The 20,651-nt window shown below is 61.4% G+C and overlaps 3 protein-coding genes across 3 annotated transcripts; 2 read left to right on the forward strand and 1 right to left on the reverse strand.

The window, feature by feature from the left end:
* The first annotated feature begins 184 nt into the window (after positions 1-184).
* LOC112103468 (cyclin-dependent kinase 10) lies at positions 185-6,948 on the forward strand. Its single transcript, XM_024195263.2, has 14 exons — positions 185-280; positions 1,583-1,655; positions 2,009-2,080; positions 2,263-2,365; positions 2,534-2,615; positions 3,232-3,299; positions 3,531-3,583; positions 3,709-3,778; positions 3,935-3,994; positions 4,281-4,404; positions 4,478-4,617; positions 5,228-5,280; positions 5,362-5,483; positions 6,332-6,948. The coding sequence occupies exons 1-13, from the start codon at positions 185-187 to the stop codon at positions 5,463-5,465; spliced, it is 1,098 nt and encodes a 365-aa protein (XP_024051031.1). The 3' UTR covers positions 5,466-5,483; positions 6,332-6,948.
* Positions 6,949-9,026: 2,078 nt separating this feature from the next.
* LOC113409581 (spermatogenesis-associated protein 2-like protein) lies at positions 9,027-12,331 on the reverse strand. Its single transcript, XM_026663672.1, has 3 exons — positions 12,293-12,331; positions 11,451-11,757; positions 9,027-10,458 (listed from the first exon to the last, which is right to left on the reverse strand). Exons 2-3 carry the CDS (start codon positions 11,754-11,756, stop codon positions 9,334-9,336), a joined length of 1,431 nt encoding a protein of 476 aa, XP_026519457.1. The 5' UTR covers position 11,757; positions 12,293-12,331; the 3' UTR covers positions 9,027-9,333.
* Positions 12,332-15,121: 2,790 nt separating this feature from the next.
* LOC112103480 lies at positions 15,122-19,092 on the forward strand. The gene is made up of 7 exons (XM_024195280.1): positions 15,122-15,206; positions 16,980-17,087; positions 17,604-17,739; positions 18,004-18,007; positions 18,188-18,284; positions 18,424-18,548; positions 18,916-19,092. Exons 1-7 carry the CDS (start codon positions 15,122-15,124, stop codon positions 19,090-19,092), a joined length of 732 nt encoding a protein of 243 aa, XP_024051048.1.
* The last annotated feature ends 1,559 nt before the right edge of the window (positions 19,093-20,651 follow it).

Below are 20,651 nucleotides of genomic sequence, written 5' to 3' on the forward strand. Positions count from 1 at the left end.
CCCCCCCCAGGCAGCCCCCCCACCGTCAGCCCTTAGCCAGCAGGCCCTGCATAGCAACCGTTGCTAGAGACTCTGAGGGGAGGGTGGGCTAAGTCACGTACTGCGCCGGCGCGGTGAAAAGGCACCGGGTGCTGCACATGCGCAGTGGTGAAGCGCGAGGCGCCACCCCCCGGGTACGGGGATCATGGCGGAGGCCGCTTGCCCCGAGCAGGAGCCAGAAGTGCTGCGACTCAAGCGCCTGCGCGGCGGGGGCTTCTTCCCGGTGCCCCCCGGGGACAGGGTGAGCGTGGGTGGGCCGAGCCCGAGCGGGAAAGGGTTAAGGCAGCGCCCCCCTATGGCGCCTGGGGGGAAGGAGGGGCGGGGTGAATGGGGAAGGGTGGGGCAGGGGCGGAGTGGGGGAGGGGTGAATGGGGAAGGGTGGGGCAGGGGCGGGGTGGGGGCGGGGTGAATGGGGAAGGGTGGGGCAGGGGAAGGGTGAATGGGGAAGGGTGGGGCAGGGCAGAGTGTGGGTGGGGCAGGGGAAGGGTGGGGGCGGGGTGAATGGGGAAGGGTGGGGCAGGGCGGAGTGGGGGAGGGGGGAAGGGTGGGGCAGGGGCGGAGTGGGGGAAGGGTGAAGGAGGGATGGGTGGGGCGGGGTGCGGTGGGGTGAAAGAGGGAGACCCCCCCAGGCTGTGGAAATCATGGCAGTGACAGGCCAACATTTGCTCACAATTCAGTTCGCACGTTTGCACGTGCGTGGAAATGACACGTGTGTTTGCAAACACAGAGTTGGGCACATCTGTCCAGATGCTGGGCACAGCCCAGTGATAGCTGGCGCGGGGCGCCATTGCTCTCACGCCATTTCACAGAGCAAATCAACCGCAGGTTGCCCTGCGAAGCGTTGGCTATAGTGTCCAAACAGTAATATTCCCATGAGCCTTACGCTAACTCTTTGCTTCTAGCATCATGCCCTGGGCCTTTCTGAAGCTCTTACATTTGCTGTCTAGAGGCTGAAATGCTGTCAGATAGCTCTTCTACCTATAGTGCCGGGGTTCTCAAACTCCATAGCACCATGCCCCCTCTGACAATTACTACACCACCCCAGGGCGGGGGGACCGAAGCCAGAGCCTGTTCAAGCCCCAGGCCGGGGGGGGGGGCAAAGTTGAAGCCCAAGGGCTTCAGCCCCAGGCAGGGGGGCCTGTAACCTGAGCCCAGGGCTGAGCCCTGCCACCCACGGCTTGGGCTTTGGCCCCGGGCCCCAGAAAGTCTAACATCAGCCCTGGTGACCCCATTAAAAGGGGGTGCCAACCCACAGTTTGAGAACTGCTGCTGTAGTTGTTAATCATGCTTATCACCCCAGTAGCTGAGCGCCTTCCAGCCATGCATTAAGCACCATAACTAACATAATGTCTTGTGGTGGTTTCATGCTGGTGGGATACAGCTGTGTATCCGGCTAGCAGCAATGACATATTCCAGCTTCTGGAGGGCTCCAGATAAAACTAACTTCACAATGAAAATCATAAGCCCTAATCATTGAACACTGCCCCCAAGACAGCTCTGGGGAGGGGGCTGGCTGCTCTGTGATATGGCTCTCTGCTTTCAGCTGGGAAGGTGCCGGAGCGTGAAGGAGTTTGAGAAGCTGAATCGAATTGGGGAAGGGACCTATGGCATCGTGTGTAAGTGTTGTATCTGCTGCAGGCTTCAGCAGCGGGAGCTGGTTTGCTTCCTGTGGTGGGGGGTGCTGACAGCAATACCTCATGCCCCAGGACACTGGAAAATACTCAGTGACACAGGTCCCTAGGTGTAAGGGCAGCCCCAGCACAGGCTGAAGCCCATCTTGTCTGTTCCCCAGTGATGAGCACATCAGTTGGAGGGGGGTTCACTGTTACCCCCCCTTTCCCCCCCCAGTGTTGAGAGGTGATGGTTAATGGTTCACTTCGTGACCGGTGTCAGTGGTGGATCAGGCATTCGCTTTGCTGTGAGGCTTGTCTTCCAGGTACTGACCACATGGTGTGTGTTACTGTTTCAGACCGTGCTCGAGATACCCAGACGGATGAGATTGTGGCACTAAAGAAGGTGCGGATGGACAAGGAGAAAGATGGTAAGGGGAGAGCTGAAGGGGAGTTGCTCTTCCTAGGAAGCTCTGGGGTTTTAGGGGTGGGGAGGGATCTCTTAAAACACTTCAGAAATGTGCTTAGCCCTGCACAGCCACATCAGAGCCTCCGGTCAGGCCAGGGGACTGGAGGGGGAGTTCTAATGCGTGACTCAAGTACCACTCTGCAGGAATCCCCATCAGCAGCCTGCGGGAGATCACCCTGCTTCTGAAGCTTCGGCACCCCAATATCGTGGAGTTGAAGGAGGTTGTCGTAGGAAACCATCTGGAGAGGTAACAGTCCCATAGTACTGGCTCTGCACCTGCTCTCCCTTCGGGAGGAATGTCACAGTATTTCCCTGCCCTTGCCCTTGGCAGGAATGGTAGTTGGATGACCCGTGGGGGTGGTCAGCACAGTGGAACTGCAGTGAGGTGACTGACTGTGGTGTGTGTCTCCTGCAGTATTTTCCTGGTGATGGGTTACTGTGAACAGGATCTCGCCAGCCTTCTCGAGAACATGCAGACGCCCTTTTCTGAGGCTCAGGTACAGGTAGATTGTGCCGGTGCATTACAACTCCCAGCTGTAAGAGGGTGCTGTGGCTCTAGCCATTGCGAGCAGGCTACCAATATACTGCTCAACCTACAGCCAAGGATGCAGATTCCAGCCCAGAGCATTGAGGCAGTCTGCATCGGTAGTGTCAGTGGAGCTGATGGTGGGCACTGGGAGACAGATGCCAGTCTGTAAATTGGCTGCCAGTCATCAGGTCACATGACCTGATTTCATCATAACTTAACGACCTCTGTCCTGTCTAACATAGGGTAGAATAATCTAACCCCCTTGGCCCTCTGTGATATGGGGCATTGCCTGCTGCCTGCATTAAACCCTGTTTGCATCGCTGCAGTTAGAACACGCCTTTGTTACAATGTTTTGGGTCTTGGGCTCCAAACTAGGGCGCACGGCTTTGCATTGACCTTGAGCTTCTGCATAAAATGAACCAGGGCATAAGCTGTCAGCAGCTGTTAGTCAGATTGCTTAATGCTTGACTGGAAGGCACTGAGATACTGGAGTGATGAGGGAGGGCAGGGTAGGATCCTTTGCAGATACATGTTAAGTACTAATGTGATGCTGTCTTGCTAATCCCGTCTCCCACCATGCGCAGGTGAAGTGTATCATCTTACAAGTACTCAAGGGCCTTCAGTATCTTCATGAGAACTTCATCATCCATAGGTAAGGGGCAGAGTGAAAGGTACTGTGGGTAAAGGGATTGTAGGGGAGGGGCACTGGGTAATGGACTGGACATTGGGAGCCAGCTGTGCCACTTGGGCTGTTTCCTTGGCTCTCAGTGGGGCAGAGGGAGGCCCTCTTGGAGCAGCAGGTACTTTGGGCAGCATGGAGTGGCCCCACGTGAAGCATTGCCTCTAACACAGCCATCAGTAACTGGCTTCTTTCTGATGGCAGGGATCTGAAGGTGTCTAATCTGCTCATGACCGATAAAGGCTGCGTGAAGATAGGTGAGCTCCCCTGTCACCTTTGCTAATGCAGCTCCAGAGATGCTTCCAGCTTTCTCATTTTGTAATGCAGAGGCAAGGGCAGTAGCTGGCCTGTTTTTTGACCTTGAATCTGCCCTCTCTTGCAGCGGATTTTGGGCTGGCTCGTGCTCACGGAGTGCCACTAAAACCAATGACCCCTAAAGTCGTCACCCTCTGGTGAGTAGGCTCTGCTTAGTCCTGAGTGAGTCACCCTATCATGGACCCCCTCAGAGGCCGTGGGTCAGCCCTGCAGTCAATCTGGGTGAATGAGACAATGGGAAGCATCTGGGAGCTCCACCGATTCGTAATTACTGCATTCATTACATTGTACAGGTACCGGGCCCCAGAGCTGCTGCTGGGAACGACGACCCAGACCACGGGCATAGATATGTGGTAAGGGGCTCTCGTATTGGAGAGTAATGCTCTGGCCAGGAATTTGCAGTTATGAATTTGCAGAACTAGCTGGGGGACAGCCAGGGGACCGACGGGGTCAGGGCAACAGCTCGGTACTTCAGGAAGCAATGTTCACATCTGTATAAAGATCTCGTACTGAACCAGGGCCAAGGTGGGTCTACAGCAACAGGAGGGAGCTGCTGCTGGGGGCAAAGGAGAAGGAGTCTGATGCAAGGGATTCGTGCGCCTGCTTCCCACTAACCCAGGAGGCCTATTCCCTCCCCAGGGCAGTGGGATGTATCCTCGCGGAACTGCTGGCCCACAAGCCGTTACTCCCAGGCAGCTCAGAGATCCACCAGATTGACCTCATTGTGCAGCTGCTGGGGACGCCCAATGAAAACATCTGGCCAGTAAGTGCTCGCTCTGCATCCCCCACCCTGCCACACTCTTCCCTGACCCTCGCATGTCTCCCTTTCCCCCCAGGGCTTTTCCAAGCTGCCCCTAGTGAGCCAGTACACCCTGCGGAAGCAGCCCTACAACAACCTCAAGCACAAGTTCCCATGGCTGTCGGAGGCTGGGCTTCGCCTGCTCAACTTCCTCTTCATGTATGACCCCAAGAAGAGGTAAAGAGCCATCTGCAGCCCAGCGCAGGCCATGGACCTGCCAGTGATGTGGGGCCCGGGCTCCTCAGTGTATGGGGTGGGGGTGGCTCCTGCCACCCTCCCGCCAGGCAGGGCTGTTCCCCTCCGCTTTAAACAGCTGCAGTGCATGGGGGAGCTGTCAGCTCCCAGGAAGCACTGGGTAACCCCGAGCTGGGGGCTCATTTACATTGTAATCAGCTCCTCCCCTGAGGCTAGAGCAGATCAAGGCAAACCAGCAGGGCCAGCGGTGCCAGTTCCTGCAGTGCTGCCTTGCTCCCGGGGCTGATCCCCCAGGCATTGCTGCCCTCTTTACCCCAAGACTGTGGGGGTGTCTGACCGTTATAGGACCAGGTTGTACTGCTCCCCGGCCAGATGCCGTTGGGCAGGCAGGGCCTCAGGGATTATGCAGGAGCCCAGCGCGGGATGTACTGCGCATTGCCCTCTGGACAGGAAGTGAAAGCAGGGGCATGGTCACAGCTTCGCTGAGCTGCTTGGGCACAAGGAAGGTCTCACGTCTACAGAGGTTTCCTGAAGAAGAGGGAGTGTTTGTGGGGACGATGGACTTTTTTGTAACCTGCATTTGCCTCCCCAGGGCGACAGCGGGAGACTGCCTTGAGAGCTCCTACTTCAAAGAAAAGCCCTTGCGTAAGTGACTCCTCTGCACCATTGGAGCCTACGGGACTCTGAGCCCTTCCTGAGACTCATTTCCTCTCCCCTTCTCCCCAGCCTGTGAACCGGAGCTCATGCCCACCTTCCCCCACCACCGCAACAAGCGAGCTGCTCCCGCCAGCGCCGGGGCAGAGAGCCAGGGCAAGCGCGGCAAGCCCTGAGGCTGCACGTTCTGCCAGGTAAGAACGATCTTCTCTCTCCCCTGGAATCGGACCATCAGTGACCCAGCCCTTCAGTAACATGACAGGGGAGGATACGCCTCTCAATTCAGGATGAACTGAGTGCTTAGAAAGTGCAGGGCAGAAGCCCCTGCCCCAGCCCTGACCTGCAGCCTCCCACGCTGCCGTGCTGATGCTCCTCCCAAACAGCACTACCTGCTATTCCAGCCCTTGGGCCTTTCCTGGCTTGAGACTTTCACAGCTGGCAAGGGGTTGTGATGAGGACTGGACAGAACGACAGGTGACTGGAGGCCACAGCACTAACGGGCTGTCCCACTTCACTTTCTGCCCCAGGATTCTCAGGTTAAACTGCCTGCAAAAGACTGGAGCCTAGCTCCTGTTGGGAGTGCAGACTGGGAGCCCGTTTCCCCAGTTACTTGCCAGGAGAGGAGCCTTGGTGTACTGGCCTGTCTGGGAGAGGCACAGCCCCATCTGTGAGTGGGGGAACAGACCTCCCAGTCAATGTACTGCTCTCGCCCTGGAAGGCGCCCGCTCCGTCCTATTGGCCTCTTCAGTCCCTGGGAAGTTTAGTTTGGTTTTATGTGCAGACTCTCATGCCCAAAGGCTGCACGTGTCGCCAGGCGTTGGGGGTGCTCTTCGCTGCCCGAGTGAGCATGCGATCTGCAGCACTCCCAGCCCGGGGCCCAGCTCTGCTGCCTCTCCCATGCCCCACAGGGCTCAGGCCATGCTTTGGAGGACCCTAAGTTCCCACCCTACTCCCCAGAAGCTGGTGTTCTCCACAATGGCAGCAGCTCAGCCAGTCTGTGATTACTCACTCCCTCTCCTCAACGTGTGTCCTTCTGCTTAAGGTTTGGACAAAGATGCGGACGGAGGGAACATCCAAAACAGAGGATGAGAAGGCGCTGGGAGCTGAAGGATTCGTAACTAGCTGCTATAGGACCCAAGGCAGACGCAGCACAAGCTCCTCTTGACCTGTCGATGTTCTCAGGGTGCCTCTTGCTGGGTGGTCCAGTGCGTGCTAGGACGACAGTACCCCGAACTTCCACTCAAATGCAGCTGCTGGAGACACGCTCGAGGGCTGTGGATTGTTCTATCATCTTTGCACCAAGAGAGCAGTCAGAGCAAACTTAGTATCTATCCTGCGTCCCTCTCCACCCAGTGCCAGTCGCATCCTTCATGGCGGCTGGCCCATCACCAGCCCCTGGGGTTGGATCCTTCTAGCTGGCAGAAGCTCCAGGGAAAGGCCAGTGTGTGAACACATTCCTATGGGCTGAAAGGAGCCTTGAACCCTAGGTGGGCAGCCAGGGGCAAGAGGTGCCGGCCGACCCTGAATGGCTGCTGGGTTTGTTACAAGCTGCACTGCAGGCCTAGCCCAGCTCACTGTTGATCGAAAAGTCCCTTGGTTCTTTGTTCCTCATTGTGGTTCATGTGATCCTGCCCTCAATAAAATGTCGTGTTAGTGTCAGCTGTAACGGATAGTCCTGCAGAGCTGCTCTCCTGGCCAGCTAGCTTGTTTACCCCAGGCAGCCGGGCCAGCACCAGCGAGGAATGGCTGCTGTGTGTAGCGTGTCTCAGCCAGATCCCTTTCTGGGTGTCACAGCTCTCCCTGCACAGGACGCGGAGCGCAGAGTCCTGGAAGCACAATGTAGCGACCTAGCTCAGAACTCTCCCCCCTCCACACCGAGCACCCTGGGGCCACAGTGACAAACATGCCCAGCCCAGCTGCAGGTGAGGGGCACTGCTTGGTGCTCTCCCAGTGCTCAGCCAGTGTACTGCAGCAGCGACATCACTTCCTCCAGTAGCTGTGCCACCTCAGCAGGGGCCTGAGCCAATCCTGCTTGTCTTGTGCTGAGATCTCAAGGCTTCTGACTCATTCTGCTGTGACACACTGCACCCTCAGCAGCTTGGGTAGCCACAGCTTCCCCTCTACCCGTCATCGCCTGGAGCTTCTTAACAAGATCACCCTCTGTTAATGAGCCACCAACATTAGCGAGTTAAGGACATGAAAGTCTGAAGCAAGAGCCACTGGTAATGGGCAGGTGGAATTTATGTGGCATAGGATGAGTTCATACTGTTCCTGCTCCCACACCCTGCCCGGGAGCCAGAATACCAGGCTAGCAAGAAAAACACTTTATTAGGTAACTGTGGAGGTGATAGACAACGTTCTTTCTTTGTGGTGTGGTGAGGTGAGGGTTACCAGCAAGAGCTGAGGTGGGAAGGGGGTCTTACCCAGCCAGAGGGGCTGGGGTACTTGGCCAGTGCAGACTGACAGTGGGCCAGCTGCAAGGTAGGGGTGCCATCCTATTGCACACTCTCCCCGTGCCCTGGAAGGTACAGCACTCATCACCACTGGATTTGACCTGGGGTTGGTTTTCAGGGTGGCTGTTTAGTGCCTGGCTGCTGGCACTGATTCTAGCCACCTCACGCTGAAACTGGGGGCCACCCGCAGTGTTCTCAGCTTCCCCTCCCTGAGTTTGAGCCGGGAGCCCTGGCAGTGCTGCTCTAAACAGCATAGCAAGAGGGGGACATGCCCCCCCTAGGCAACAGCACCAGGCAGCTCCCTTTTTGGCTTTCCTGGGTCCAGCATTCTGCTGCCTTTGAGTTTCCAGCTGGGTGTGCACATGGGGAGGGGATAGGCTATCATTTCCAGGAGCCAGTGCCCACTCCACTTAACCCTTGATACGGGAGGGAGAAGCTTTGCTCTGCCCCAGAGCACTCACCACCTTCCCAGGAAAGGTGCAAGCAGTGACCTAGGCGGAGGAATAGAGTCCTGAGACATCAGAGCTGAGCCCTGGGGAGATGGTAACTGAATCCCTAAGGCTCTGCTGACCAAGGAGCTGGAACATCAGCCATAGGACAAGGGAACTCCTAATGCACTGCGGCCCATGGGACTAACAGTGTAACCCTTCCTCCAAAGCTCCAGCAACCATTGAGTCTGGAGAACCCAAAGTGCCACAGCCCTCATGAGGACAGGGATTTGGTACTAGGGAATACTGCAGGGCAAGAGCCTAGCTTGCTAACTCCCTGAAGGCTGTGAACTCGCCCAGAGCAGCTGAGGCAGGCAGGGTGCAGGAGACACATCACCCAATAAAGGGCAGATGCTCAAAGCGTTTGTCATTTCCTTCTGACCCGTCAGTCTGGGGCAAAAGCTGCTCTAGCTCAAACGCCCACTGCCAGAAACCCAGACGCTTCTTCCCCTGGGCACCTTTTGTCCCACCCAGAACCTTAAGGCCAGTCAGCCTGAGCAGCAATGGGTAGGACCAGCATGAGCTGGGAAACAGCACGAGATCGTCTCTCCTCTCACGGCTGGCCTTTGGTGGACAGTTAATCTGTGCTCCTCTCCTGGAGCAGGGGCAGAGCTGTCCACATGGGCCATGCCACAGAGCAGCATCCTTCCACCAACTCAAGGGCATCGCTTGAAAAAGAGCAAGTCTCTCGTTTCTCCTTGTCCTTACCTAGGTCCAATATTTCAGGCTGTCCTGAGAAGCCTGTGAGCTAAGAGGCCCCAGCTCCTCCGGCAGAGGGAAGCTAGAGCTGTGACTAAGCAGGGCCAGGAGATCATGCCAGAGCCACAGCGGAGGCCAATCCCTGGAACTGGCTCAGAGGAGGTGGGAGGGAAGAGTAGTAGTGTTGAATGTAGGGCAGCTACAGCAGGGGAGGATCTGGGCCGAGTCTCTACAGAGCACCGCTGTAGCGGGGTGGGGGGAGGAAATCAGCTCCGCCACCAGAGGCTTCCCCTAGAACAGAACCGGGTGGCATCCGGCAAGTCCTGATGCTTCCCCCGGAGGTAGGATTTGGTTGACACATCCCACAGCATTTGCAGGCACTGGGGAGGCAGCTCGTCCTGTAGCTAGGGCCGAGCCCCAGAGCCTTCGTTCAGCAGCATGTCCACCTCGGTCCTCTGTAACCACAGGCGCTTCCGCTCCTCGCTCTGCAGCTCCTGCATGCAGTGGCTACTCCTGCAGGTCTGCATGGCATCACAGCAGCTGGCGTGGAGCAGGCAGCATGTGGCACAGCAGTAGGAGGGGAGAGCACCTCGGACCAGGCATGAATGCAGCTGGTAGCACGGTAACTCCAGCACTTCCCGTTCGCTGCTCTCTAGCCATGGGGCAGCAGGCGGCAGCTCCCGTGGTCTCTCTGCAGGCTTGGGCGAGAAGCTGGCAGCTCTGCACTCCGAGGGCATAACCTTGCCAGCAGAGCGGGGCATGAGGCAACTGGCTGCCTCGTGTGACTCGAGCACTGCAGTGTCAGAGGGGGAGCTCAGAGAAGGGTTTGTGCTCCCCATGTTCTCAGGAGAGACCGAGTCACTGATCCTGCTAAGCGCCCCTCTTAAGGAGATAAAAGAGAAGGCGGCAGCCTCTGAGTCGGGCCCATTTCTATAAGGCTGCTCCTGGCCAGACTCATTAGCCCTCTGGTTGTCCCAGATCCTTCCCTCATTTCCCCCGAGATCCTCAGGACCAGGTCCTCCAACAGCCTCACCCCACAGGTTGGGGGGCCTGTGTAGCTCCTGGGAGGACAAACCCCATAGGGATGATTGCAGCCTGGCTCCCACGGGTTCACCGTACAGGGTCGCAGCCTCTGGGCTTTTCAGCTCCTCCCCATAGAGATCAATGCTTTCAGCACAGCCAGGAGCCACCTTGGCTCTGGGCTCTCTGCCTTTCGGCCATCTTGCAAGTCTCCGCAGCTGCTCCACACAGCCGTCCAGGTCCCTGGTGCCCCTCCGCACCCGCAGCAGGTCTTCAGCAGACACTTGGCATGGCTCCAGCTGCCACAGGATCTCCCCCAGGATCTCACACTCCACCCTCGCTGCAAAGAAGCCACAGGCGGCTTGGACGAGCTCAGCTCCCGGGGGTGGCCGGGACACCACGAGGTGATGGTCGTCTCTCTTCACATATCCCATCCTGTGGAAGCTCTTGGCGATGTCACTGTCTGACAGCGCCGCCTGCAGGGAGTGCACGTACACCCCCGAGAACATCTGCAACAGCAGCACCGCGTTATTTGCTGAGCACGCAGCTGGCCCTCTCCCAGCCAGTCTAACCCGGTGACCTCACCACCCCGCCTCCGCCCCACAAACACTGACCCAATGAGCAGTCAGCACCACCAAGCCCACAGCAACCTGAGAGCAGCTTGAATTCTCAGCCCCTGCCCAACAGCCCAAAGCAAGAGTCACTGCCACCACTAGCCTCCAGACTGCCCTAGTGGGGAGGGCGCTCCAGGGAGCACAGCCACCAGAGGATGCCACAGCTCCCGGGCCTGCCAGGCAGGGTAGGAAATTCAACTCCCAGGAAGGCAGTGGAGTCAGACCGGGGAAGTGCCCCTCCTCTCCTTCCTAACATCAGCTGCGGGTGCCTCAGGGACCTGCCCCTGTTGCACTGGGGTTCCTTTGGAGACACGGCCCACTGCATCAAGGGACTAGCTGGTCCCAGGTCCTACACAGCCCTGAGCCCCCAGCCTATTTCTGTGACTGTCCCAATCACGTTGCTAAGATCCTTGAACCCGAAACTGTGTGATGGCCACACAATCAGTGACGCCGCCCAGAGACGAAGTACCTCTGCCCCTTGGTGTTCTAGCCACTCGGGGCCATACAGGCACAGGCGGGGTTTCCATCGTGGTGGGATCCCTTTGTCTAAAGGCCCATCACACACCTATGCTGCTGCCGCAGGGATCAATCCTGACTCCCCGTCCTGGGGTTAGATCGGGGGTGGGTCTCTAACAAATCCCAGATCTGTCTGGGCACGAGTGTAATCATCAGCTACACGAGGGACTGGCCCCAATATTCTAGCCCCCTGGGGAATTTGCACCCCAGGGAATCTGTGCTGAAGTCCCTGGAGTGACCCTCTCTCTCTTCAGTGATGTGCTCGGCATGGCCCCGCACCCTGTTTCAGCAGCTCCCTGTCTCTCTCCAGCACGCCCAGGAGAGAAGACCGGTGCAGCCAGGCGGCACCATGACCACACACCAATGCTCACCTTGATTGTGCTGAACTCCTTGCGCCAAGGGAGGAGGTGCAGATTGACAGCTGCCAGCTCAAGGACCTCAAAGGCCCTGGCCAGCCCCCTGAGTGCCAAGGGCAGGGCCTCCCATCCCCGAAGGCTGCTGGCGAGCACGGCAAAGACGTCGTTCCGCAGGGCGTGGTGCAGCTCCGGATCCGCCAGCAGGTGCTGCCGCAGCAACTTCCTCAGCGCCAGGTCAGTGCAGACTCCAGAGTGGCCCCTTCGGAAATCCCTCTCCAGACATTTGCGGTACTCCTGCTGCACCAGGGAGCTGGAGCCCATCCTAGAGCCGCGGAGAGGGCAGGGGTGAGCGGCTAAGAGCCCACGAATGGCAGCACCCACCCAGGGCCACCAGAGTGTCCTGTGCAACCCAACCAGGGGCAGCTCTGCCCTGCTCCAACTCCACCATCGAGAGTCAGGACAGCTTCCCTCCCCCTTAGCGGCTCACTCAGGCTCTGGAGGGGTTCTTCTGCCCCACTTCTCAGCAGCCAGTGCCCGGCCTGCGGAAGGGGGCTGGGAGGGGTGGGGCCAACCCTTGGCCTCTCCCTCCAGGACAGTCCCCAAAGCCACCTTTGATACACAGACATACCCAGCCCCCCCCCGGTATAGGGGGTGAAGGGGGAGGGGCAGAGATAGAGACCCCTCTCAAAGCCTATGGGGTAAAGGGGGAGGAGACACAGAGACCCCTCCCCCATCCTTAGGGTAAGGGGGGGCTGAGAGGCAGAGGCCACGCCCCTCCGTGGGGTAAGGGGGCGGAGGCCACGCCCCTCCGTGGGGGAAGGGGGGGCTGAGAGGCGGAGGCCCCCGGCACCACTCACCTGCCGGCCCAGGGTCTTTCCGTTCCTCCGCCGGGCAACAACTTCCGGTTTCCTCTAGTTCCGCCCCGTGGCCAGTGGAGATCACGTGCCGAGAGGCGGGGCTGCCCGGCGCCCCGCCCACTGGCGGGTTAACCCCCTCCCTGCCGGCCCAGGCGGCCTGTCTCGCCGGGAGCCCCCGGGCTCAGCACTGGCCGTGGGTGGGGGGCTGCAGGGAGGCCTGGTTCCCCGTGTGACCCCTGCGGAGCCCAGAGAGGGGGGCTGGGCCTGGCCAGAGACCCCGCACAGGGACCCCTGCCCAGAGCACCCCGGGCACCCGCCCACCTGCCCCCTGGGCAGGGCCCCCACACCCAGGGCACCCCCAGCCCTGGGGCTTCTTCCCACACCCCTGTCCCACCCAGAGCCGCCCTCCCCAAGGCACCCCCAGGCCTGGAGGCCTCTGCCTACCCATCTGCCCCGTCCCACCCCAGAACTTGGCTAGGCCAGTGGGAGGGCAGGAAGCCACTGGCCACACTAGTGGTGCCCAGCAGGCCAGGGTCTCCCCAGGGCACCAGCGCCTTCCCTCAGCCTCCATTCCTGGCCTCCCCAGAGGCCTCGCTAGCTGCTGCCACCCCCGCGGCCCATGGGCACAGCACGGCTCCGCTGACTGCAAGGCACAGTGCCCCAAACCCTCCGTGCAATGGGGGTGGTTGCAGGTAGGGGGTAAATGCACCCACCACAGGGGAAACCCAAGCACGCTGCAGCCCCTTCCCCACCCAGCCTTGGCCAGGGTCCCAGCTCGAGACCCTCAGCCTGCCGTGGTGACAGCCCACCAGGCACCAAGGGGGAACTCTTGGTTCTAACGCTAGATGGGGCCGTGGGGCTAGAACCAGCCCCACCGAGCACAGCGCCGGGGCGGGGAGCTGTGGCCACCGGAGCAGGGTTATGCCCAGGCTTTGCCCACCAGGGATGCAGCCTATTGGCATCATAGGCGCTGGCTGCCCCTGCCCTTGTCTTTATAGTGAGCTCCTGGGGTGGGGCCAAGCCTGCCACAGCGGGCACTGCCTGAGAGCAGTGCTAATGCACCCGCAGCGCAGGCCGGCCGGCCCGCGGAGAGCGCAGGTCCCAGGCTGGTTCTGCTGCAGGGCATGTCGGGGCTGTGGGCAGGAATGTTAGGTCGGCCTGGCCGTGGGAAGCACACTCACATTGGAGGGGGCGATGCAGGGGGCTATCCGGCTCCAGGACTGGCAGTGCTAACCTCACTGAAAGACAGACACCCCTCCCGCCCCAAACACAGGCATTGCTGATCCCATTCCTGGGTGTGGGGAAGGGATTGTCTGTGGCACACACCTGGGTCAGGCCCTGGTCATGCAGCCGGTCCCCTCAGAGTGCCTTGCAGCAGAGGGGCCCATGAAGAAGCAATGAGGTTGGATATTCCCGTGGCAGAGATCCCGCGAGGCCATTTCACACGGCAAGAGCGACAGAGGAGAAGGCTCTTCCATCGGTGGTGGAGGGGCAGAGAGGAGGTGACTGGGAGCTGGAAGAGGAGCAGAGAGGTTGGCTGGGCCATTTTGAACCAGAACCTGACGCCCAAGGGGAGCCCTCGGCAGCCTGTGGGCACAAGGCTACGCTGCTCTGGGTGGAAGGAGGTAGACAGCCCGCTGGGCAGGCTGCACTGCACGGAGCTGGGGAGCTGACAGGACTCGAGCGCAGGCCGCAGCTCGTGTGGCCGGCGTGACGAAGAGCTCGGGAGTGGGGGGAGGGCTGATGGAGAGTTCAGGCTCATGGGGCTGGGCAGGAGAGGAAAGGGAGCTCGGCTCATGGTTGCTCCTTGTGCTCAAGAGAAGCAGTTAAGGGGAGGGAAGTGGAGGGGAAGCCGGGAGCCTGCCGTATGACACGCAGAGAGGGGCAAGGGGGAGCCAGGGGCGAGCCAAAGGAATGTAGAGCCGGGGAGCTGCCTCCCAGAGACGGAAGCTACGAGCCCGAGTGGAGGGAACGGGAGCGAGAGGCAGACGGGTCTGTGGCTTGAACAGAGCAGAGGGCAAAGGAGTCAACAGGACAGTGGTCTTGGTGCAGAGGAACCCCACCCTGCCCCGAGTTAGTGCCCGGTCCCCACTGTGCAGCAATGGGGGCATCCCGAAGGACAGGGCGGCCCCGTGTCAGAGGCTGCCCTGCCAAGAGAGCGAGGAGGGGGCAGTGGGCGTGCCGGGGAGCTGTCTGTGCAGAGCACGGCCCAGAAGAGGAGCCCGAGATCAGAGGTGGCGGCTCCCTGGGGCACTCCCAGAGGGGGAGCTGGACACAGAGCCCAGGCAAGGGAGAGGAGGGAGCGGGCAGTGAAGAGCTGCAGAGGGAGCGAGTGGAGAGGGCCTGGCTGACCTCGCTAGCCAGGCTCTCTGCTAAATGACTGCCAGGAGGGGGCAGTGACCGAGGGGAGGGCTGGCATGGACCACACGGGCCGGAGCTGAGTGGGGAGGAACGGCCCCAGGAGACTGGCAGGGTGGTGGAGTCTCCCAGAGGCAGGGGTGGGAGCCCCATCCCTGAGACGCTTATGGCTGGACTGGCCGAGGCACTCAGCCCTGCGCTGGCATCCAGGGTGACCCGACAGGGCGTTTGTCTCAGGGCCACTGAGTCCGAACTGACCCTGAGCAATAGTGAGACAGGAGGCAAAGGACGGGTGGGGGCAGTAGCAGGAGGCGGGGCTAAGTGGGTGGTGGGTGTGGCCGTGGGAGTTGGAGGTGGAGCTAGGTATGCACCTTCCCTACTTATTTCCCTGCCTGGGAGCAGCCACAGCCTGGCTGGTGGCTGGCCCTGGCGTGGCTCTGCCGTTAGCCTGGTCTCCATCTGGCCGCCGGGATGTCTGCCTCGGACAGAGTGGTCGTGGTGCTTGGAGGGGCTGGCGCGGTGGGATCCGGGATAGTGAAGTCACTGCTGGAGAGAGGTAAGGGCAGCCGGCTGAGTGGGGCGTTTGGCAGAGGTGACGACGGGGAGTTGGTTGATTTGTTTTCTAACCTCAGCCACATACGGGCTGGCAGGTGCAGCGTGGGCTTTGCCCTGGCTGTGCCACCGGGTCCCTTCCTGCTGAGACCAGCCCCTGCCAGCTCCTGGATGATTGCAGACCCTTAGATCTGGGGCAGCAACAGGGCCAAAAAGCTGCTGTGTCCCGGCCAGGCAGCCGGCTGACTCTGGGGTGGAGCTGAGCTGAGATCACCCTGCTGGGGGGGGACAGGACCTCGCCCGTGAGTGAAGGGAAACCCGCTGTGGGTGCCTGCTGCCCCGATGTGTTGCTCAGCCCAGCCTTTCTCGCCTGCCCACCCTAGCGAGCAAAGGGCATGGGCCGGCTGGGGCACGCACTGCTCCCAGCTCAGCCACGGCCGTGCAGGAGGGGCGAGTGCCCTGGCAGAGCTGCCTGTGCGAATTCTGCCAGCGATGGCACAGTGCTGGGCTGCTTGCCTGCCCTCGGCGCTCCGGTGCCCCCTGCACCTGTATGCTGCGCCTCCTCTCTGCCTGGCTGGAGCCTGGCTCTGCCTCTCGCTGCCTGGCATCCACGTTCCTGAGTCCTAGGCAGCAGAGCTCCATCTCATCCGCCCCCTGGTGCCAGCCGTCTGTTTCTGCTGTTGCGTAGGGTACGTGCCCTGGGAAGCCAGATTGGGGCAGAAATCAGGACCACTCCCTTTCAGAGGTACCAGCCTGACCTGCTTCCCCCCGGCGGTCCCAAGTCCCCAGCTCTCACCCCACGGCAGCCTGGCTCTGGTGCCATTTGCCCCAAATCTCTCTAGGACGCCAGCACCCTCCAGCCGGGGATTAGTTTTATGTGTAGAAGGCTCCACCCAGACCCATGGGCAGGAGGTGGCTGGCGCTGGGGCCCAGCGTGGGCAGAGCAGTTGCTCTGTATGGGTGCGATGCCCCGATGAACGGCTCTGCTTCCAGCCCTGTGTTTGAAGGGAGAGCCACGTGCCGAGACAAGCAGAAATGGGGGAGAGAGAGATGACTCTGGTGTTTTCTCCCGACAGCGCCACGCCCAGCCGAGCACCCAGACGCCTGCGGTGGGGGTTGGTGGGAGCAGCGTGGCGCTGGCACAGCCGCGTTTGCACGTGTTGCACAGAGCTGTGGTGAAGGAGGAGATCTGGGGCAGCTCCCCCTCCCCACCAAGGCCCCGTGACATGGCATTGTGTGCGCAAGGCCGGGTGCTGGGCGGGTCACGAGACAGGGAGAGCAGCTCCCTTGCAAGAGGGGAAGGCGAAGGGTCTGGCTTTACCAAGGCTCCTTCCATCACCTCCCCGCGCCCGTGTGCTAGCCTGGAGCACACAGCAGCTTGCCCTCACCCCAGCTCTCCTGATGAGCTGCTACAGGGAGGAGCATCAGTATCACCCCCCTCCTCAGCTGGGAGACAGAGATTCCCTGTGGCAGAGCAGGGAATGGAGGCCTGGAGCGTCTCCCTCCCTCCCTAGCCCAGGGCACTGTCCCTGCTTCCGGAGACTCCCTCACTCACCAGCACAAGCTGCGCTGCCACCCCAGGCCTGGTCCCAGGGCCACCCAGGGGACAAGCCATGACCCCTCCCTGCTAACAGGACAATGCTGGTGTGCGAGGACCCAGGAAGCCCTGGGCAGAGGCTCTGTGTGCTGGGGACCAAGGGGCCGTGCTCGCGAGTTCCCTTCCAGCCGGCTGCAGGACGCTTCGGGCTGCGTCTCCCCGACACCCTCTTGCCCACAGGTTTCCGAGTCGCTGTCGTCTCCCGCGATGGAGCCAGGCTGGAGAAACTACAAAGCTTTGTGCCGGCGTCGACCCGTGACCGTCTGCACACGCTCATTGGGGACGTGGGTAAGGCCCGTGGCTGGGCCCAGCCCACAGCTCTGCCAGCAGGATTCCCAGGGACGCTGGCCGAGGAGCTGTGGGGCTGATAGTGCCCAGGGGAGACACTTGGTGTCAGGCTGTCCCTCCAGGGAGCCCCTTATTCCAGGGCTTCCCCCACTGGAGGAGAGGACAAGAGCCCCAGAGGAGTGTCCAAGCCAGCTGGCCTCTGTCGCATGTTGGGAGCTCCGTGCTAGAAGAGCACGTTGCTGCAGCCAGCTCCACTCAGGCTAGTTATGCCCGAGCAAGGCCCAGTGGGCAGTCTGGGCTTCCCCCCACTCCAGGGCTTCTGGTCAGACTCGCTCCCCAGCGGGCAAGGCACATCGTCCAGAGAGAGAGACACGTAATTGGCCAGGACCCTCCTGCGTGGAGCCCTCTGCAGCGAGGGCAGGGCTGGGTTCCGCCCGCAGGCCGTTCCCTTTGCCCCATGCGGGCGCAGGGCTGGGCCCAGTGCCGGGCACTCACTCGCTGCTGAAATCCTTCCAGGGTCCGAGGAGGGAGCGGAAGCCGCCAAGGAAGCCCTGCTGAAGAGTGTTGGGAAGATCACGGACGTGGTGTCGTCGCTGGGCTTCAGCTGGTGGCAGGGAGGCCCCCCCCACACTCAGACGCTGCAGGAGCTTCAGCGGGTGGGTGTGGGCAGATGATGCAGCTGGCTCTGGGGAGGAGGCGGCAGTGAGTCTGTAGGGAGGGCCAGCGGGGATGCTGAGGGAGCTAGGCTGGGATCTAGACTCCACTATGCTCTTGTGAAACCGCAGCCAGGGAGTGCCACCCTGTGCAAGGAGCTGCTGGGAGCGCCATGGAGACAAGCGGCTCGGCCCCTGGGGGAGGGAACAGCCGCCCCCCAAGCTCCGTCCCAGGACAGGGCTGAGGACTGGCTTACCCAGAGTTGGGTTAGCGGCGTGCTGTGCTGTCTCCAAAGGGCGGCCGTCCCCGGGGCAGCAGCCAGGCCCTGTTGGCCCAGGGCCTTGTCTCGGGATGCCCAGATCAGCAGCCTGCAGCGGGGGGGTGATGGGGACGGGGGGGTGGGATGCCGCTGCAGGAAAGAACACAGTCGTGTCCCCCCCTCCCAGGTCCTGGAAACGCTGCTGCTGAGCACTTTTACGTCCTGGAAAGCGTTCTTCCCTCTGGTCCAGGAGAACCCCAGCGGCTCCTACACCTTCATCACAGGTGAGGGGAGGAGATCCCGTCCCCTGCTCTGCCAGCGCCCCTCGCCGCCCACTGGGCCAGCAGGGGCTGCCATGCGTGCGGCTGTGGGGTGCTGGTGAGTCCTTGCGTGCATCCCCCGCCCTATCGCTCTCTGTTCCAGGAGGGGCTGGCGAGCGTCTCCTCATGCCAGGCACAGGGTTCCTGACGCTGGGGGCCGCGGGCGCACTGGCCTTCTGCCAGGTGGTCCGGGAGGAGTACCCAGACGTGCCCTGCAAGCTGAACGAGGTCAGTGCCCCCTGGCCGGGGTGGGTGGGGTGGAGGGGCACTCGCTGGGGCAGAGCCCAGCAAGGCCTGGCCCCCCTGCTGACCTGGTGCTAGCGTCTCATGTAGGTCAGCAAAAGCGCCCGGAGCTGCTGCTCGACAGCCCCTTTGGGCAGCCCAGGCCCCTCCATGTGTCTGGCCAGCGCCTGGCTTCGTGGGGTCCTGCTCCAGGAAGATACAAGTAACACGGGGCCCCTTGCAGCTGGGGCAGGTTTGTGGGTATTAACGCGGGCGAGGGACTCTGCTCCACTTGCTCCAGGGTGAGGGCACCCCCTCCTGGCCAGCCGGTGGTGGACGGCCTGGGCGTAACTGGCTCCGCTTTCCCCTGCAGGTGAAGATTGACATGGGGGTGGCGACCCCGGAGCGTTTGCGCCCCGGCTACGTGAGTCACCTGGAGGTGGGCGAGGCAGTGGCCTCCCTGGTCGAGAAGGGGAGCGTCTCCCACGCCGTGCTGTGCGCCCGCTCGCCAGCCGACCTGAAGACCCTGACCCTAGAAGGGAAGATCTGAGGCCTTTGCGAAGCCCTCTCGAGCTGTGTCCGCTCTTAGCCCCCCCTGCTCCCTTGTACAGGGCTCCTGGGTACGTCTGCCCCGTGCTCCGGTCCCCGGCCGGGATGGGTGGGCTCAGCTGGGACTCGACTCTGAGCGGAGCCGCCGGCACGGACAGCACCACATGACTCTTGCTCACCGCCTAGCGAGAGCGGCTGATGCCTCCTTTCCCTGCTGGGGACCCAGGATCCTTTTCTCTCTAAGCCCCTTTCTCTCCTCCCTGGCCCAGCGGAGGAAGGGCCGGGCTAGGCGAGGAACGAGCAGCTGCTGTGGCTGGCAGGAATTCAGGCTGGGGCAGCAGGCAGGTCTGGGAGGAGCAGCCGTGGCCGTGGCCCCAGCGGAGGGGGAAGCCAGCCCCGAGCACCCTGCAGCCATAGGGCAAGCCCCACATTTCAGCTCCTTCTCCAGCCAGTTGCCTGCTCTGGTGAGTCATGCCTAGCGGGGCAGGTCCGTCCTTCCAGCCAGCGAGTGGCCTGCCCTCCACAGCCTGCCCTACGTCCCCTCCACCGCTCAGAGGCTGCGATTTTATCAGGCCCTTTCCACGCTGCTCTCTCCTCCGCACGCCCTTCCGAGCGGCCGGGCCCTGTGCTGTGTCCCATCCCTAGAGCGGGGAGCTCGGGGTGCTCGCGAGACGTGCAGCCCTGGGCCCCGGACCCTGTTGTTGGTTTCTCCATCACAGCGAAGCTCTGAAAAGTCACGTGCTCCAGTTGGCACCAGGCCTCCTGCCCCAGCCTCAAGGCTGGGCACATTGTCTGCCTGCCTCTGCCTGGCTCTCTGCTCCCACTAGATGTCTCGTGGTTTTGCATGTTTTAATAAACGTTATTTGTACAAACACTGTCCCGTGTCACTGCGCCAGCAGGAGTCTGCTCCTGCGTGGGAAGCCCCTGCCAGGCCTAGCAAAGGGATGCAGCTCGGGCATGGGGGCGAGGGGCACCACAGCGCAGGCCTAGAAGAGCAGGGGCTGCTCCAGGCCAGAATGAGGCAGTGCCTGGGGGCTCTGCGGCTATTGAAGTGCTCTGGAAGAATGGCAGGAGGGGTAGCAAGCCACTCCCCAGCCTTAAGGACGGCTCGTTCTGAATCCTCGTCACCTTCGCCAGTGCCTGGCTGCTCTGCCAGCTCGCTCTACCCACTGCCCCTGCGCTGAGCCCTCCCCACCACACCGAGCACGGGGGGCAGGGCCGGCGGGGGGGGGGAAGTATTTCACTACTAGCTGGCGGCTGGCTCCCAGCCCCACTCCCCGCAGCCTGGAGAAAGGGGCCAGCGCCAATGCCATGGACAAGGCTGTGCCAGTGCCTCAGCCCAGAGAGGAGCTCTCCAGCCCCCGGCGGCTCTGTCGTGAGGACACGCCCAGCCCACACGGGTGGCGTTAGGGGAAGGCACATGACCAGCTGCAGAGGATCTGGTCGGGCTGATGCTATGGAGGCGGAGGGTGTCTGCCTGGGGTCACTGCTGTCCCAATGGCTGTCAACACCCCACCCCACCCCCTCCGCCAGCTCCTCAGGCCCCAAGGCAGAGCTCCA

This window comes from Terrapene carolina, unplaced genomic scaffold, assembly GCF_002925995.2.
Source record: "Terrapene carolina triunguis isolate 2854851 unplaced genomic scaffold, T_m_triunguis-2.0 Scaffold33891, whole genome shotgun sequence".
Classification (NCBI taxonomy): Eukaryota; Metazoa; Chordata; order Testudines; family Emydidae; genus Terrapene; species Terrapene triunguis.